The 19777-nt window shown below is 41.4% G+C and overlaps 1 protein-coding gene across 2 annotated transcripts in view; it reads left to right on the top strand.

Moving 5' to 3' along the window:
• Positions 1 to 2129: 2129 nt before the first annotated feature.
• Positions 2130 to 19777, top strand: part of TSHZ2 (teashirt zinc finger homeobox 2) — a 222711-nt gene continuing 205063 nt past the window's right edge. Inside the window, exon 1 of one of the 2 annotated variants that reach the window (XM_061375446.1) lies at positions 2130 to 3805. In XM_061375446.1, coding sequence (XP_061231430.1) covers positions 3766 to 3805 — 40 coding nt within the window. In that variant the 5' untranslated portion in view covers positions 2130 to 3765. The remainder of the gene's footprint in view (positions 3806 to 19777) is intronic. The other variant, XM_061375445.1, reaches the window with a different exon arrangement.

Genomic DNA, 19777 nt, shown 5'->3' with positions numbered 1-19777 from the left:
ATCAGACCCAAACCACTCCAAAGCTATACAATAGAGGATTTTCACTATCCCTAATCACACTCTTGTTCCATGTAATCTGCACCTAACCAAGAAATTGAAAAACCTCTAAGAGCAGACCTGATTGACTGTATATTGCTAGATTTGGCGGGGGGGGGCCCCCCCCAGAAAAGTCCTTCCGGATCCCAGTGGGGAATTCAGCTCATGCCCTGAAGCATGAGATTTGATTACTCTTTTTTGAACATGCATAACTGCCATTGCTATTACTGGTCATAACATTTTGTCAGGAAAGAGAAATATTATTCTGCAATGTAATAAAAATAGATAAAATTCAATATAGCTTCAGAATCATTTGCTACATTTCCAAAGTAAACATTAAGCACCCATCAAGATTATTCCATTGGATAAGCCAAGGAAGCCTCCAGTACTATCTGTTCATTTTATTATCTCTAATTTTCAACTGTGCAAAAATGCTTTCGGTAAATATTATGGGTTCTTCCTGTGCTAGAAGAGATACTAAATGACCTTCACCAACTTAGTTATAAATAACAGAAGCAGGGAGCACACAAATGCTGTGTAGTTTCAGCTCTATTCAAACCTATCAGCAAATTCTGACCAGTGGATAAAAATGGACACCAGATTCTGCTTACTTTTTTTTCCCCTTCTTCATAATCCCACCCCAGTTCCCTCTTGAAAGGCATTCTGTTCTGTCAGCCATAATGGCATCTGCTGGTGGAGACAGGAAGCCATAAATCTGTAGGGTTCCTCTCGACCAAGCCTTGTTAATGCTCCCATTTATCACCGAGGATAGGGTGCCATCTCACTAGTGCTCTACTCACAAGTCCATCTTCTCAATTTCCCCTTCCCAAAGGAGTAACCATTTAAAACAGTGACTTTCTCATCTTGCATGTTGAGACTGAAAACGCCACTGATACAAATACCATACCCAGTGTGTAGCATTTGGATTTAAGCCATGACTCTGGAGAACAATAGCCACTACTTGCTGATCCCAGACTACATTGAATCGCTGCTTTGCTTACATCTAGAGCTTGTATCTTTTCAACTTGCACAGAAGTAGCAGATACCAGATGGAAAGGTTAAAATCTGAGGGGGCCCTGACACTTGCCTCCCCCTTCTCCCCCTGATGCCTGCTAGTTTCCCATCGCATTGCAATACTGTACAATGGTTTGGGAGAATTGTTAGTAAAAGAAGCATGTGCTAAAGCAGCATTTACTACCCAGTCCTTCAAAATAAGCTATCATAATCAGAGGTGCAGTATCTTTCTGCACCGTCAGGGAGGAGAGAGAATATAAAACCAACTAGAAGTGTCTCCATTTGCTTGATTTGGGAACCAGGACACAGAAACTGAAGGGATCAACATCACAAATCACTGCTAGATGAAATGTGAAAAGAAAATCCTGGTTTGCCACCCTGCCCCTGAACTACCTGATCCAGGGCCACACTCAGTGTGTCACCCTTCTCACACAGTGCTGAGGTAACCCACATTCAACCCTGCCTGATCGGGGGACACAGCAGAAGTCCCTTAGTGTGCACCAACTGCATTTTACACGTGCTGCATGCAGGTAGAAGAGGGCTGTGCAATTCCAACTGATTCAAGCAGAGCTGTTCACTTCTGAGTGAGTTATGCTAGGCAGAAGTGGAAAAATGCGCATTTTATAGTACTGTTATCCTATTTTATCTTTCAAACTAAGCATTTGCTTGCACCAATAAATACTTTCAAATTGCTTACAAAAATTGCTAGAGTTCGTACAGGCAAAGCTATCAAACAATTTAAGTGAAATCAGTTAGGTGGACACTTTCATAAACACAATCTCCTATTAGACTGCTAAATATAAAGGTCACGTAGGGGTCTTCCTGTGGAAACTCATTCCCTGCCTGAGCAGAGGGACTGTGAATCTCCAGTGCCACCGGCTACAACACAGCAGCTCTCACTGGTGCTTTGTAACAGAGCCTGGTTGAACAGACTGATTGTTCAGGGTTGCCAATGATTCCTATTAAACCCAAGAGTTTCACTAGAAAGCTACAATGCCAAAACAGAATGTCTAAGAACTCAGTTTCCTAGCAAACTCTGGGACTGGGCTGTGGAGTATTGCAACATCCACTTTTAAGAGGTCTTACACAAACTGTAGCTGAATATAGAGAAATTAATCCATCTTTTCAGCCCCAAATCGCTTTTAAACCCTCAAGGTGTTAACAGCAGTTGTGGGGAATAAACGGAAATGAATAAATGGGGCAGGGAAGTTATCTCCCCGTCTCTTGTGGAACAACGCTGTTCAGAGTTCCCATGTCCCGTCTCCCTCCTTGGGCTGGCCGCTTGCTGGCCTCTCTGGAAGGATGAGACAGCCGGTGTGCTGGGACGGGACCTCGCTCTGGGTTACCAGGAGGGTGCAGCAGCACTCGATGGAAGTTCCCGATTCCCCCTAATGCAGGTGGCGGGGGAAAGTCGGGGAGCTGCGGGGGCTTGTCCCGGACGGGCTGACCCCGCTCTGCCGGGCCATCGGCGTGCAGGCGCTCCCTACTGCAGCCCTGCCTGCGCTTCACCTGAACTTCACCCAACTTCCCGTGTACGTCCAGCCACGCCGCTCCTAACCGCGGGGTGCCCGTTCGGGTGAGGAGGAGAAGAAGATACGCTGGGAAAGCGCTCCGCTCCCCGGCTCCAGCTCCTCGCGGGCACTCGCCCCCGAAGCTGCGCTCGCCAGCCGGTGGTGCCGCCGCACGGGGGGAGCACCCTCCGCAGTCCCCGCCACCCTCCCGCCCCGCCGTAGATCCCCGTTATCCGCTTGTTAGATCTGCAGTGACGCAGGGCGAGGGGCGCTGACCCCCCCTACCCCAAATCCCCCCACTCGGGGCCGCCCCGTCGCGGCTCCCCCCAGCTCCCAGCCGTCGGCGCTCCCGGCAGCGCCTCCCTCGGGAGCCGAACTCCGCGGGCCCTGTCTCTTTAACGGCGCGGCGTGTGGCGGTGCGCGGAGCGGATCGCGTCCTGTCACCGGGTCGCGGAGGAGGAGTTTGTTAATGTTCAGTTTGCTCGGTGGATCGATGTTTGCTGGCATCGCCTCGCCCTGCCTGTGTATGTGTGTGTGTGCGGGTGTGTGTGTGTGTGTGTGCGTGTGTGTGCCTGTGCAGTGTGTGTGTGCGTGTGAACAGCAGATTTCCTCCCATCCAAAGCCTCCCTGTCCTCTCCCATATCACTCACCGCCTGGCATCTGACAGCACGGAACCTGCAGCGCTCCGCGCACACGCACACACACACACACACACACCCGGGCACCGCTCCGCCATACAGCTCTGCGAGGAGGAGGAGAGGAGAGGAAAGGGAGGAAGCAGCCAGCCCCACAGTCTTTCCAGAGCTGCCTTTTTTAATATATACATATCTATTTTGTTATTTATTTATTGCCATCCTCTGGCACTGTGAGCGCCTTTCATTTGCTCCTGAGCTTGGATGTTTGAATCAAAGCAAAGCAAGTGTTGCAACAGTTAAAAAAAAAAAAAAAAAAAAGAAAGAGAAAAGAAAAAAGCCAACAAAAAAAAAAAAAAAAAAAAGAAGAAAGCGAGAGAGAAAGAAAGAAACCTAGATCTCTAAAATAAAATAAAAACCAAACAGGTTCCTATCAGTGAAGTGGGAAGGAGGGGGGCAGGGGAGGCTTGAGGGGGTGCCGAGGGAAGCGGCTGAGGCAGAGGAACACGGCTCAGGAGCGTCTCAGGGCTCTCGGATCTGGGGACAGAAGTGAGATTGGAGAAAGTAGAGCGATGCCAAGGAGGAAACAGCAAGCACCCAAACGGGCTGCAGGTAAGGAGAAGCCATCCACTGCACAGCCTCTGTCTCTCCGCTCCTTCCGATCCTACCCCCCATCTTTATTATTATTTAGGGTCACCCTTGCTTTTCCGGGCTGGATCTTTATTTATTTATCCCCCCTCCCCCTCCCTTTCCCTTCCTAACTCCGCGGAGCCAGTTTCGGTCCCGATTGCCAAGAGCTTTGCTCTGATACGGGCTGGCCCCTCCGCCGCCCGCCGCTCCCGCCGCGCTCGTTCCGCTGCCCCGGTGCCGCTGGTACCTCCGGTACCTCCGGTGCCTCCCGCCCCGAGCCCCTCCTGCCCCGGCCAAACTTTTCCCCCCAACTTTCTTCCACTCGGCGCCCCTTCCCCCCGGCCCCTCTTCCTTCCCGAGCCTCCCATCGGCTTCCCGCTCCAGTCCCTACCGTCGTTTGGGTTTTTTTCCCCGTTTCTAATTCCCCCCTCCCAGTGGTTTTTGGTTTTAAAACGCTTGTTTCGCCAAGTGGGTCGGTGCGGTTAATCTTTTATTTCGCCGTGTTTCTGGTGGCAGCGCTGGCCGGGTGTGTGTGTGTGTGTGTGTGTGTGTGTGTGTGTGTGTGAACGTTGTGTCTGCCTGAAATAGTACAGGGACTGTCTCTGCTGATGAACCCGGTGGGGAAGTTCAGCCTTTGATCATCAGTGGTGAAAATTGCAACAGGAAATAAAATGAAACGTTCTGACTGTTAGAAGACAATCCGCATTTTCAAATCAAATCCTTCTTTTGTTTTGTAGCCGAGTTGATATATTTGCACATGCCAAGTGGTTTTGTAATGTAGTTTTTATTTTATGTTTTTCTTTTTTAAGAACAAAATAGTTTGTAACTTTGGAAGTGTTTTGTTTTGTCCTTTATAGGGAGTTCTTCTTTTGGGGGCCAAGGAAAAGATGAGTGGGCCTGTATAGTAAATCTTTTCAAAGAGTTTTCTTTCAGGCTGCTTAATTGCTTTTTTTTTTTTTTTTTTTTTTTTTTTTTTTAATAGTGTGGTGGGGTTTTGTTTCTGGGAAGCGCAATATGGAAGTTCATTTTTCTTCTGCCAGACCCACCCACTGAAAAATCAGCTTTCCAGTTGATTGCCAGCTTTGATTTGACATTTGATTGATCACCTGTCATCTTGCTGCCTTTGATCTATTCATTCTTGATATATATCAATAAATCACTCACCATGGTAACCCAAGTGCCAATGACGTAAGGCTTGCCCTCTAGATTCTCTTAGCCAGACATGCACAATTATTATCTTGTTTGGCTTTTAATGTAGGCGGGTTTTTCCCCCCCCCCCCCCCTTTTTTTTTCCCTTTGTGTCCTTCATTAGTTCTTTAGAGAAAACTCATATTTTATGGTTTCAGTTTAAAACAGTTTGCTAATTTTTCCTCCCCCTTCCGAATTTTTTCTAGGTGTGGTATATTATGTGTGGGACAAAATGTATGGGCAACTTTAGTGGCATACTTGAATAAACTTTGAAAAGTAGTGCTCAGGATTTGTTCAGGGGTAAATGATATTTCAGAGAATCTGGGACACGCGTAACTTTTATAAACTTGCCTATTTTGCTGTGTTCACGTAGGTGTAGGACAGTGGTGTGCAGGCAGAGCCTTTTGGGACATGACCAATGAATGTACCTATGCCAGTTGCTCATATGAGTCCTGGCAGCAAAGATCCGCTTGAACCATAAATAATAGTTGAGCTAGAAATGCATACATATATATATGCACACACACATATATTCTCTGATGGGTTGCTATTATTGTTTTATTCACAAAGAGGTTATATCTGAATAAGGCATTAACATTCTCAACTTGCAGGATAAATAGCAATTTTTTTCATGGATGCTGATCATCACAGTGACAGTGCTAGAATTGCTCCTTTTTTTCTCTCTGTCAAGAGGATGAGGCTTCATTTTATTTTGTTTTCAAAGTAGAATTTTCACGTGCAATGCATGTAGTATCTTTTTGTACAAGGGGGACCCTGTTCTTTTTAGAGACGTAGACGACAGAGTAAGTAAATTTTTGCAAGCAAAGCCCATGCTGTTGTTTCCCGGGATTTCCCTGCTAAGAATACAATAAGATATGTTTTTATCTGGAACGCCACAGTATTTTTGAGAATCTTAATGACAAGGGAGAAATTTGAATGGCCACAATTACATCCCTCCTCCCTTATTCTCAGTATAAAAGTGCATTGCTTTTCAGTGGTGCATTTCTTGATTATATTTGTCCTCAGATCAATGTTGTTTCAGGTGAGCAAAATACTGCAAATGCAGTACAGTTTCAACCAGCATAACTGATCTGAAGTAGATTTATACATTTGCTATAGTTCTGCTTTGAAGTTGCTTTCGTATGTTGGGACGGGGGGGGTCTCAAATAGTAGACGCGCCTGTTGTATCTAGTACTTAAAACTGACTTTCATTTTCAGGGATAGTACTGAGGTTCTGTTTTCTATAGTGAAAGATACCTCGAAGTGACAGTAGACAGACTGTGCAATAAGAAATGAGTTGCTCATCAGAGCTGATAGCAAAGCTTTTTATTCCTTTTATTTAAAGGAGTTAATACATTATATATTACTTAATTTTCACTTTTATTTATTTTTAGTTGAACAAGTTCAAACGTATCAGTTGCACTGTGTTCTGTCTTGATGGCAGCAGAGATATTGAAGAGAAGTTTGCAACTTTTAGCTTCTTTAGGTAGTTCACCTCCAACAGAAGAAAAATGATAAGCCTTATGATTCTGGACATGCCTGCTTTTGTCATTGCTTAAAATTAAATACTATGCACAACTGTAAATAATTACTACCATGCACTGACTTTGAAAGCAGGTTTCTAGTTTGATTAATGAATAATGTAAAGGTTAGACAGAACCAGCGAGTGAATCAGAAGTGAAGTCCTGCTGCTAGATGAAAATCTGTCTAGAGAAATATACATGGCAATTTTGTCCTTTTCTATTATTAATTTTAAGCCTTGTATTCCTAAGAAATATATTACAGACCATTGTAATGAAACAAGGTAGTGTAATTGGATAAATGGAGCACTATTTATGTTCGATGATGGGGATTTTTGATCTCAAATTACACTTTTAAAGACGCTTTATTTCACATCAACACCGAAACTATGTCAAATGCATTTTGATCTTTCCAGGGCCGAATCTTTTCTGAATTGTCATTCCTTTTTGAGATCGTCATTTCCATTTCGGTAATTCTTGAAGCAGATAGTTCCAGCTCTTTATATCAGTGCCTGCTTTAGTATCATACTTCTGTTTACGATAAACAACCCATTTGTGCTGTAGCTTTCATCAGAAGGGCTTTACAACCTCTGGGCCTAATTCTCCTCTTGCTCAGGTGCAAATAAAAAATAGCTTTACTAGCAGCATCAGTGCAGTTGCAGTGAGTACTGTCTGCTCCTGCAAGTAAGAAGAGACTTAGGCCCAGAAAGTACTTCATCCTTCAATGAAACACAGCCACCTCTGGGGTAGAAGTCTTGTAACGATTCCATAACAAATGGTAATATATTAACAGAAGGATGGAAAAAGGGTGGGAGCAAAGCAGAATTGCTATTCAGATTTTATTCCTAGGGGTATGAAATAGCTTTCAAACACAATTTCACTGGATTAAACTCTCCTTTCCCCTGCAGCTTGTTTAAATGTGCATATTTTATTTTGTGATCATGAATTGCTAGTTTGCTTTTTTAAAACCTGGAAAGAGGAATCTGAACTTAACACCTTTTCTGGTTGCAATTTTGTATTTCTTTTCTTCCTCTCTCGGCTCCAGTAGGCTATCTGAGGACCAAAGCTCAGGAAAAGTACAGCTATCAGTTTGATATCAGTCACATGTATTTTGTTTATTGGAGCTATAGAATAACACATTTTTGTTGTTGGAAGGAAGAGTCCTTGTAGAGCAGCAAGCAGAGGACGGTTAGCAGTCAGTTCTTTACAGCTGCAGTTTGCACCTTAGTAGTAAAAAGGTTATTTAAAACAGAAACATCTTTAGAAAGTGAAATTTTGCATCTGCAGAGAGCACAGTGAATGACCAGCTAGGTCTGATATGTATATTTCTGTGATTAAATGGTATATATATGTATAAATAACCAAGAGCGCTGTGGCTTTTCAAGTATTATTTGTATCCTTTAATTATAGGGCAATAGAAGCAGGTTTCAAGCAAGCAGTACTGAGTGAAAACGTAGAAATGGCAGCACTGTTTTGTTTACCCATCCTCTAGAAAAGCAAGTGCACATCAAAACCACCTAAACAGCTCATGCCTCAGAACCTTTCAGTTACTGTGCACATCACAGTGCTGACAGATGACAGAAAAGCCAAGGTGTTCACAAACAAGAGGAGTCTGTAAATCCTGGTTAATTAAATATATTCCAAAATATACTTTTACAACTAAAGAGGCACCAAAATAAGTCGCTATCTGCATATAAGTTCTGTAATCGGCTACTAAGCCCGAAGTTACTATGTAATTTTTTCCCATGTCAAAACTCTGGCCTGAAAAGGGCAATTTGAAATCATGTTCATTTTAGTTACTGTTTCCTTATTTCAGTTTTACTCTCATATCAAAACACAGTGTATTATCACTATATAAAGAGTGGGACTCACCAAGAGTTCAGCCCCTGTGACTGTTAAATAAAAGATATTTCCATCAGTAAATGACACAATTTTATAGCACTTTTAAAAACATGTTCATTGTCAGAAATTCTTTTGCATAAATGCGCTCCCTCTTCTGTGCTCTCTAATTGAAAAGCTCATTTTCTTCAGAACGACAGGATTTTGGTATTTCCTCCTGGAGCTTGCTTCTCCTGATTTTCCCTCTCATTAGTAGCACCCACCTCACGCAACTGTTTCCCCTAGAAGAGGTCCCTGGAGTTCCTCTGTAGCACAGAGCCAGGGTGAGCTTTTCTCCTGTGATTTAACTTCCCATCCCGATGAGGACATCACTCTGAGAGAGCAACTCCAGACTTGCGGGGAAAAAAAGCTGTCAGTTGCTGTGGCTGCAATTCCCAACTTAGCAGCAGCAGAGGGAATGGAACTGTACTCTATCAATTACAGTTGGAACCAGAGGCTAAACACTTATTGTGTTAAGCTATTGTGCAGATCTTAAGAGCTCAAATGTAAAAAAAATATCATGGCAGCTAGTGGAGGGGAGAATAAGGCCTGGCTATTCTACTGGATGACGTATTATTAGCAAATGCACGCTAAAATTATTCATATTCCATTTAATGCCTGTTGGGTTGAGACATATGTGTACCATATTATCCCTTAAAAAAGGGTATCCTATTGATTTTGCTGCTAAAATAAGCCTTTGTTTTTCCCTCTTCTCTTCAAAATGAAAATATTTGTGAAGTTTTACCTGTAAAGCATGCTCGTGAAAGCAGAGACATTTTCATCTGTCTCCGAACCTGGTATAGGAGTCAACTGCAAACACATTACATTCTCAGCTGAAATCTTATATTTCATTTGTGCAAGAGCAGTGATTTCTCATTACCTATTTAATTACAATAATTTACATGAGAGTGGGTCCTGTTCTGCGGCTCTTACGCAGCACTTTGCTTCAGTGGGTAACTGGCCTGTGTAAAGACTGTCTATGTAGGACTGGGCTGTTTAGCTACAAAATTAAATATACATGTTTCTTCACTAATGTTTTGCCTCTGAAGACGGACCAGATTCTGTCATTAAGTTTTAAATCTCGGGAGAATTCTGCTTGCAACTTGTATTACTAGTGGTTGTATGCTATTCTTTTCTGAAGCCTGTATGACTGAGATATTTTTCTTGCCGGGCTAGCCTGACTTCTCAAACATGTTTCCATTCTCTGTGTTAATTATTGAACACTTTCTTGGTACCAGCAGATGATACGGTCTTTTAAGGAATCCTTTTTTAACTGGCAGTGTTAACGTTGTGCACAAGAGCAGCAGCTCTCAAGTAAATGCATGAAGATGGTTTTGCAAATCGGAATCCTGAAGTTCCATGTAGTTTTAGGGACTAAAACCAGTTCTTTCTTATTAAGGTGACCTCTCACTTGAGGCTGTTGGATCTTGGCACCGAGTAATTTTTACCATGTTTTAATAACGGCTCTTGCAACTGAGAAATTCTTGACAGCGAACCATGTATTTTTTAAGGTTTCAAGGAGAAACGCATCATAGAAGCACACTGTTTCCCATTAGATTTACACATCCCTCTTAACTGTTGCTGGCTTTTCATCTGTTACCTTGTGAGGTTTTTTCAGGCAAAAAGAAGTGGAAAAACTGGTCTTATGATCTAAGTGTTGCATTAAGTGTTTCATTTAGAAAAATGAAGAGAATCTTTGTTTCCCTAAAATAAATGTTTTCCCCTTTTACCCTAGGAACAAGAAAGTCACAACAATAGCTTCAAAATGACAGGATTCAATTGTGAAAAATACAGAGTTTATAACATGCAGCACCCGATAGTCCCGAGTATTGGTGAAATTCCACAGTTAAATAGAACAACAGTACTAAATGTATTTGAAACAGATCCTCTTCAGGTATTCACACATACATACACATATGTATGCACACATACCTGCAAAAAGGAGACAAGTGCCTCCTCAGAGAGGGATGCACCATTCTTATTGACAGAAGCTGGATAGCCCTGTTTTTCAGAGCAGTTTTTTATTATTCCACTAGTATTTGCCTAAATGTTAAAATTCCCGTGATGTTAGGAGTTGTGTCCACTGAAAGTCCTTTGCTAGTGTTTATTTTCTTTAAACCTCCAGATCTTGGAGTCTGGTGGTTGTATAAGCACCCAATACACATTTTAAAAGGAAAATTTATTTTAAACACCATACTGTGGAGAACTAAGGAGCTTGGAAACATTCAGCCTAAAAGTTCTTATACCAGAAGAAAACTGCCATAATTCTCAAAGTGACTGTTTGTAGCATTTCATAATTTTTCAGCTCTCACAATTTCTGAGGTGGTGCTTCGTGATTTTTGAATAAGCAAGGTTGGCAATATTGCTTTTGACTGATTGTAATGATGAACTGGTGTGTGTGTCTGTGTATATAATTACATCTGTACACACATATAATACCAGTAAACAAAATCCATAATATAACGATGGAGTGGAGTTATGTGAATAGTAGCTCTGGATTTGTTTTGCTATAAACAAAGCAGTTGTGAGAGATCAGACCATCGGTTCTTGAGGAGTGGATTCCAATTGAAGTTTTGTGGAGATTGTTTTTAGTGTCAATTAGATTAAGAAAGTTAATAGCCAGTAACTGTTCTTTAAAGTCTAAACACTTGCAGGACCTACAACAAATGCACAGCCAACCTTTTTTTCAGATGTAATCAGGCTCAACTTTATTGAAAAAAAAATTGCAACTAGCAAGATTAATGCTGTATTTTTATTGTATTAATGCAAATGAGATGCTGACTTCTTTCTTTTATCTCCATGGCTTGTATCTATTATAGCTGTATCTTAGTCCTTTCTGTATCTTTTCTCCCTGTGTTCTGTAAACTGCTATTGTCTAATGATAGTGAGGCTCATTAAAGTTACTTACAATACTAAAGAGACTGTGGAAGCATCCGTAGCTTGAGATGCCTACAGAAAAGCAAAACTACCAAGTATATGGGAAAAACTAACCCATGTCAATCCTTCCATTCCTGTTTTGGGAAACCTTTAATAGTAGTAGGTCAAACAGGAAGAAAAATCTTACAGGAAGGACTGTGTACTGGAAAGAACAGGTTGTTTTTAATACATACACATCCCTACCTGACAAAGATAAAAAGCAATAAAGTTTTAAGGCGCTTTCTGGCTCTTCCTGCATCTTTCTCAAAAGACTTATTTAATTGGAAAGCCTGTTGTGCTTGGTTTTATGCATGTATAAAGGAAAAGGAGCAATTTTGCACAAGGCCTAATATTCCAGCACAATGTAATCGGAACTCTTTCTGGTTGCTTTTTAAGTCTCTATGTTCATATAAAATTAAGACCCACTTATCTTAAATTGCAGTAAATCTCTTTCAATATTGCTTTCATAACTTAAAAAATGCTGTTACATATTCCCACGGCAGCTTTGCTGAAGCGATATTGGTCTGTTATGTGGAATCAGTGCAGAATTTCTATTGAAAAGAAGCAGCACACTGTTCTTGTTTTAAATGAAAAAAATTAAATTATATGGAATACCTTGATAACAAATATTTTTTTCTATTGAAACTCTGCATACAGGAGATCGGAATGAAAACCTGCACATCGGTGCAGTTTGGTATGTGCAGACAGCAAGTCTGTTTCTGTCACTCATCATTCACTTGGATGGAAATAATCTTTTTTTGGTAGAAGGATTTTACTCTGAATTTTCCATATACAAATAATTTCATCTGAATTACACTGGGAATCGCCAGCACATTTCATAAGGCCTGCAATTTTCTTTGTACATATAGGAAGAACTCATTTACTTCCTGCAGCGTGAGTGAACTTCACACACAAGAGCTGGATCTTTTCATGATGCTCAATTTGTATCAAAAAAACAACCCCATGTTACCTGCTATATTGGTGTACCAAAAAGAATTTTTAATGTGTTTTTCAGCCATGTCATTACATACATAAGCACAGTACAAGTAGCATGTGAAACATTAACATGTGAAAGGAGAAAGAAGCTAAGTAGTTGTATTGATCATCTGTAGCATTAAATGCTAAAAAAATTAAAAGCTTTCTAGTGCTTTTGATTAGCTGTGTGGTCCCTGCTCGTATGTATGTGCTTTGTTAGGAAGTGGAGTAATATTTCTCACACTTAACACCTTTCTTCCAAGGATTTCCTACTAATGCTATGTACTCCTCAGAATAATGCCAGTGAAGTAGAATATTTTTTCCCCATTTTACAGAAAAGCAAATTGAATCCAGGAGATTTTAACTGTTTTCCTTAAGGTAAAATAGCACTTGCTTCTGATTACTTCCTCAAGGTGCTAGATCACATTTTTACTATTGGTACACTTCCAGGAGAGAAAGCCGGGTTGGCGGCTCAGGGCATCTGTATGCCTGCTGCTGGGGTGAGAAGAGGGAGTAGCCCAGCTGGGGCACCAGGGAATCGTCCCTGAATGGGGCTGGACAGGTATTTTCATCCTTTCTGTGCAAGTCCCTATGGCAAAGGAGGCAGCACTTTGCTTGTGTCCAGCAGCTCCCTAAAATGGGAGGACTCACAGTCAGAGAAAGAGAGCTGTGTTAACTCTGTTAACAATCCAAGTGAGCTTTACTAGCAGAACAATTTTAAGTCTTTTACCTTCCTTAAATTATCTTTAGATGTATTTTTGGTCAGTTACTTTTCCCCCCATATATTGTTCTATGATTCTTTCTCAGACCTGGGATCTTGCTTTTGTATTTCTGAGAATATATAATGTGTGGCCCTGAGAAATATGAAGAAACTGATTTAACTGTAGCTAAACAGGGCATATGCATTTTTTCTTCACCTCCACTGGTGCTTGGAAATCTCTGCTAATAGAGTTTGAGGCTCTAACTTTTGTAAGTCAGGTCCTAAAGGGTCTAAATCCTCACATGGGCATCTAAAGAAAGACCTGAATTTTCAAAAGCTTTTAGCACCAAGCAGTTCCCATGGACCTTCCTCAGGCCTCTCTCTTGTGTAAACTGGAATTGTAAAGCCTCAATCAAGAGCAGTGTTGTTTTTCTGAAGTGGAGATGTATGTATTGCCCCTAAAAGAAATATGCTGCATGTAATAGCCTATGTATTCATTAAGGATTGTTTATGTTTATTTTCACACTGTATTACCTTTCAGGAATGGTTGTTTCAGCCATTATATTGACAGGAGCTCAGAATAAATCTTAGGTAATATAGGGCTAATCTGCCATACCTGGGAGACCACCTGCTACCCTCTTGAACAGAGGCCAGATCATTTGGTGCTGAATCACCAGGTAGGGCTTTCTCCTCTGGAGCTGGGGACTTGGGATGCTCTCCTGTGGCTCCTTTTCATGTGGAAATTAATGCTTGCCTCTATTTCTGAATAGTAGGTTATTAGAGTTCGCATGCAAATTCCCAGAATGGGAATTTGTCTCTCTTTGATAATTGATCTAATAATATATATTTTTAGTGGTCCAAAGTCCTTGAGCTTGATCCTTGTATGTGTAATTTATGTTTATTTCTTATTAACTGTAATTTAGTTGTTGGTGCCTTTCATTGCCTTAGAATGGAGTGTCTCTCTCCCATTGCCCTTTCATAAGCAATACCCTTTAGGGTTCCTTATCCTGTATCCTTGCCCAGACATTTCCTAGCCTGTCAAATACTGTCATTTTATTCCTTACAGATCATTCACAGTACGTCTCCTGTTGCACACACAAGTAAGGAACAAATGCAATCAGGATGCATCATCGTTTAGCATAACAAATAAAAGCCGATCAGTGCAGATTTCCCTTAAAGTGTCTCTTAATATGTATTGTCAAAATGTCTGAAGATGTCTTTTACTCATAAGCGTTTAATTATTTGTGACAATTAAACTAATATTCATAGCAGGAAAAAAATGAGGGTATTAAATATTTTCCCTTGTCAAAAGCTAACAAAACGTCACCTGACATAGCAAACTCCTTAAATTCCATATTTCAAACATACCTTACAGTTGAAAAAGCCCTTGAACAAAATTGCAGGGCCCCATTTCACAGCCCTGGATTTTGTACTGAATTTGAGGAAACTGGATTTTTTAAAACTAGCCCAAAATTTAAGGGGACATCATTAAAGCACATATCAGTAATGAGCAGCTGAATATTTGATGATTAAAAAGGAGTTTCTATCAATTTTTAAGTCTGTGCTGAAATTTACAGTCAAGGGCCCCTCTGCCTGCCTGAATCAGGGACTCAGACCTGGGTTGTATAGCCTCAGCCAGTTATTGTTTCACTTGTGCATGAGAAAAAAACAGCTCAAATAACACAGAGCAAGCCATCAACCTTATCTGTGTTCAGAATTATAGATTTATTTTGTTGGTTTTGTCTGATGATCCCTCTAGGCGAATGTGTTGTTTGAACTGGAGAGGCAACATGCTGTGGATGGGGCAGAACAAGTAGCCAACATAGCTGCACAGGGCTCAGTGCCTTCACCTGCCTGGCAGCCTTTTTATTTTGTAAAAACTCAGCTATGCAATAACGAAAAGGGTGAAAAATAACTGGAAAGATCTTGAAAAGAGCAAAAAGCCAGCAGAGGCCTTGAGAGCAGTGTTGTGTGGATGCTGGAGCACTGCATAGCCTGGACATGTCAACAATAACATCTGTGTTATGGGCACAACCGTTCCTACAGTCCAGATTGTTTGGGGTTTTATGTTGAGACGTTTGATTTCTACTGATTCTCATGTTTCCAGTTCTAAGCTGCTCCATTTCCACTATCAAAATCTGTGTTTTCCTTCTTAAAACGTTATTCCTGTAATTTAGGGTAGGATGTTATTTGGCAGAAAATTAGAAGACATATATCAGAGTTTATTTCAAAGCTGTGGGACCACTGTGCTTTCTGGCAGTGACGTGAACATTTCTGAGAGGTGTCTTCTGCTTTCCCTGAGAAAATCCACCCATATTTGTCTGACTTATAAACTCTAAAAGTTGCATTGCCGAAGAATTTTTAGAAGGTGACACAGCATTCCCCAACGTGCCGTCCCCACCACGCATGCTCTGTTCTCAGTTCATCTTTTTCAATTACATTCCCTTAAAATATGTTTTAGCTGGGGATAAGTAGGACAATTGCTTTCCCTGCTGCAGGGACACTGATGGGTCTGAGCAGTCGAAGGAGAATGAGGAAATGGTCTGTGTTGTGTGTTCAGCTGGGGCCCAGGCCCTGAGATGGGAAGCAGGGAAACTTAGGAAGCAGAGCATGGACAAGCAGGAGTAAAGACAGGCACAAAGAGCATAAACTTAACAAATATCTGTAGAAAATGGTGGTAAAAATGTATACTTTACTTTTGCCTGGTCAGAGTAGAGCATGATATTCAGTATTAGCTCTTGCAGTGAAATCATCCAGCAGTTTCTGTCTAGATTAAGACCTTTGTGGAAATAAGTGCGATTCCACATGTGTGGTTCCAGGCTGTCCTCTGCTTGCTTTAGAAAAGCCTGGCTAGGCCCTGGTTTCACCGCAGGCCGGGGATGGATGTGTGCAGGAAGTTAATTGGCCTCCACTGGGAAGAAAGGTGCTGCCTGCGTCTGCTGGTGTGTGGTGGGACTGTGGAGCGTGAGGAGCTGCTGGCTGAGGGTGCGCTGAGGTGGCTGCTGAGCCCCGTGGCCCTTTTGTGTGGAGAAAGGACAAAAACTCACCTAAAATTTGCCAGAGCTGTGCCCTCCGTGTGTTAAATGGTGGTGGTGATGTCTCATACCCGAGGAACTGTGCAGGCAATTCAGGGAGGAAAACCGTCAAAACAAGGAAAATCCTGATCCCCTGCTAGGAGTCTGGAGGAGATGTGGGGGCAGCCAGGGTCAGGGCCACACCTTCACTGGTGAGAACTAAACAGATGTATTGAAGAGTTCAGGCAGCACACTGAGAGGTTTCTAGAAACCATACACAATCTATAGTAATAAGAATATATATGGGGCAGTTGCATATTGTTGTGTTGTGCTGCTGGAGCTGCCTGATCAGTGGCTGAGCTGGTGCAGGGCTGGTGGGTGCCCACTGCTTCAGGTAGGCTGGAACAAAGTGTGGAAGTTACTGGCAGTTAAGTAGCTGTCATACAAAAGCAAGCAGCTCAGGAGAAAATACAAAGAAAAATGCCAGGAGTTTCAACCACAGATATCTGTTTAGATAAAAAGGGCCTGTTAGCCTAAGATCTCATGCTGCAGCATGCAAATTGCAAAGGGCTGAGCCCTGTGTCGCTGTGTAACTGCCATTTGCTTCAGCAGGCGCTGAGCCCTTGTGACTCTGACATAGATTTTCACTTGGGGCAGGGGATTTTATTTTCTTAATTAATTTTATTTATTTTATTTTATTGTATATTTTATTGTATTTTATTTTATTTCATTTAATTTTCTTTTGATTTTACTGCCCTGTGGGAGGCCTTTCATAGGCATTGAATCTTTCTATCTGAAGTCAGTGACAAAACATGACTGAGGATCAGCAAGAGCACAGGAGGTTGCATTCAGAATTATTATAGAGTTTTGTGTCACCTCCAAAATTTGTACATTAAATAACTAAAACCCTGAGAATGTTGATCTCGAAAACAGTCACCCTTGCATTACTCTTTTGCTGTTTCTGAACTTACCAGAGGTTTTATAAACTTGTGATTTCAGTTAAACAGAGGTAAATCATGTGGAGAAATATTTGCGTGGGGGCAAAAGGATGTTAATGATGCCATCGACATCTGGGTTTCCACTTGTTTGGATTAGGGATATTTTACCTTAATCATTCCCAAACATCTCTGCTAAAATCCCTTTTTTCATTATTTTATCACCTATGAGGTATAGCCAGGCAGGTTTTCAATGTGTGTCTGTGTGTTAGGGTGAAGTGCTGAAATTTGTTGGTAGAGTGAGTGTACAAACAGTCTGATTTTTGTATTTGCCCTCTTCCATTATAATTGTTTGGAAACATTTTGATTCAGTTAAAATGCACTATTTTCAATATGCAAAGTATGTGCAGGGGAACAAGGGAGTGATTATGAGTTCCTCCAAGGAAATAAGCATCTCTTAGCCATCATCCTACAACTGGGAAAGTTCTAATATGATGTCTAAATAATTTAACCTAATAATTTGTATTTTTTTTCACAGTGATGTAATGGGGAGAGTGACCTGGACTTTGTAAAAGTTCTCCTACTTACTACACATTCCCAAGGGCAATGTAACATTCTAGACAGTGTTTTATATTCCCTGATTAAAACGTAACATATTTTTGCATTTCCTGTGTAGTGACCTGTTAGTGCTCATAGACAGAACACTTAAAGAACAGTTACAAGGAGACATTTCCAAATGTGCCTAATATGCACAAGTTTTTATAACATTCTTATTTCATTTGAAATTGCAGCTACAGCAGGAACCATTCAGACGGCGCATTGATTTAACTTTTTAATCCACTATTTTGCTATGTCAAGTAAAATAAATGTTTGTTTTTAGCTCCCTTTTTTTGCATTGCTAAAACTCGTAACTACTTGCTTTAAGCTTGGGATTCTAAAGGGAGCTACATTATCTGAGATTTAAAGCTTGCTTTTTGTAGCTGCTTTCTCACAACTCCCCCAAGGAAAAAAAAAATACAAAACTACAACTTTAGCAAAAAGGGCTTTTATATCTCTATCAATTATAGAAACACCAACTGCAGTAGATTACAAATGTGTTTGGCTGATTGTGATATTGTGTGGGGAAAACTGTCACAAGGAGCTGGATTCTGTTCTCCCCAACACCACTGGGCTGTCGCACAGCTCCTCGGGCTGCAGCCAGCATTTCTGTCAAAGCTGGAGTGGGCAGGAGCAGGATCTGGCTCTGGGACTGCCAAATTGCATACTGCCAAATCTACCTCTGTACTTGTGCACAGTACAAGTGCAGCTCTAGTGCAGGTCCTGGTGCTAAGGAAAAGCAGAGAGCTGTCAAATGCGAACACAAGTGCTAACCGTGTGTTGTTGTGTATGCATGTGTTTTTATGTGTGCCAGAGCAAAAGCCGCACTGATACATCTGCAGCCTGGACCAGAAACCTCTGGGGAGAATCACTCCAGTTATTGTTGTTCTTTATTTTTTATCTCCAAGATATTTGTTTACTTTTACTGTCTTGAAAAACAAAGTGGGGGGAAAAAGCACCGCAGAACAAAAATTGTTTGAGCAGCTCGTAAAGTAGCTGGGAGTAACGAAGAAAAGAAAACTGATATCAAACTAGCAATGCAAGATGGGCTATTTAGCATTTTTGGTGGTGTTTGTCTCAGGAAAAATTAACGTATCAAAGTACGTGCAGGTTGTTATCACTCCACTAATATCATGGGTAGAAGGGTAGCAACACAAAGGCTTTCAGTTGGCTGCATCTTACTGTTTCATTCATCTTACTGTGCTTTGGGTCAGTCTGGGAGGACGAGGTTGGGCCCTGGTTTATTTTAACAAAGGAAAACTGACATAGCAAAGTTCTGTGTATACTTCACATTGAAAATGCAATTTTCTATTTTCATTTAATCCCAGGAATGTTGGCATTTTCCAGTCTGTCAAACAAATGAGTGCACTTGAAGACAGTTAGATGTGTCTGTCTAGTTCATCTATCTAATCTACCTCATTTCTAATGTGCCCATCATGATGTCTAGGCAGAAGGTATCTGCTCTGATTTTGCTTTTTGTCTTTATTGGCAGTGGTAACTTAATTGAGTCCTGAGAGCTTTCAGATTCATCTGCAAAAATAATAACAAAACCATTATCAGAATAATGATTCAATTTTGTACTCTTACTCAGAATTTCCCTTTCTCTTCTGAGTATATTTGGCTGGTTGATTATTGTTGACTTATGTAGACGAGGTTATATTTTAGAGGTGTTGTATTAAACTGGAATTTTACCTGAGTCAGCAATGACTCAAAACTTCACTTGGCTTCTGAAGTTAATTCAGTCATGTCCTGTAACTTCCTACTGCTTTTCTTTGCAGAAGTTGACTTCATTTACTAAACCACCCAGTTTAGCAGCTGCATCTGTTCTGTGACTCTTTGCCATATAAAGCATAGGTAAAGGCAATAAAAAGTATAGAAACTGTGGCTTCAAAAATTGTATCTTCATTCAGAAGCACTGTTTTCTGTTACATTTAATTGCTTCTCTCTTGGCCAATTAGGTAAAAATACACCATAAGACATAAGTGGGAAGTTCTTCTAAAGCAAAGGCCTGAGGTCCATGACAAGGGGAGAAGAAATTCTGCTATTGGTTTGCTCTATGTAAGCATGTGGTTGCCACGACCTGCATGCATGTGGGGAGAGTGTGCTGCAGTGGGGCACAGGTGCTGCTTGCAGGCACAGGCAGCCTGTCGGTGTGAGTGGTCACGGTGATGACAGAAACGTGTCTGCAGGGCATGCCTTGGCATCTGCAGGGTTGGGTGCCACCTTCCGCG

Source organism: Neopsephotus bourkii, unplaced genomic scaffold (assembly GCF_033783945.1).
Source record: "Neopsephotus bourkii isolate Nb327-2 ecotype Australia unplaced genomic scaffold, CSIRO-AGI_Nbou_v1 NB_1663, whole genome shotgun sequence".
In the NCBI taxonomy this organism is placed as follows: domain Eukaryota; kingdom Metazoa; phylum Chordata; class Aves; order Psittaciformes; family Psittacidae; genus Neopsephotus; species Neopsephotus bourkii.
The sequence above is the reverse complement of the archived record's forward strand: the minus strand, read 5'-3'. Positions and strand labels throughout refer to the sequence as shown.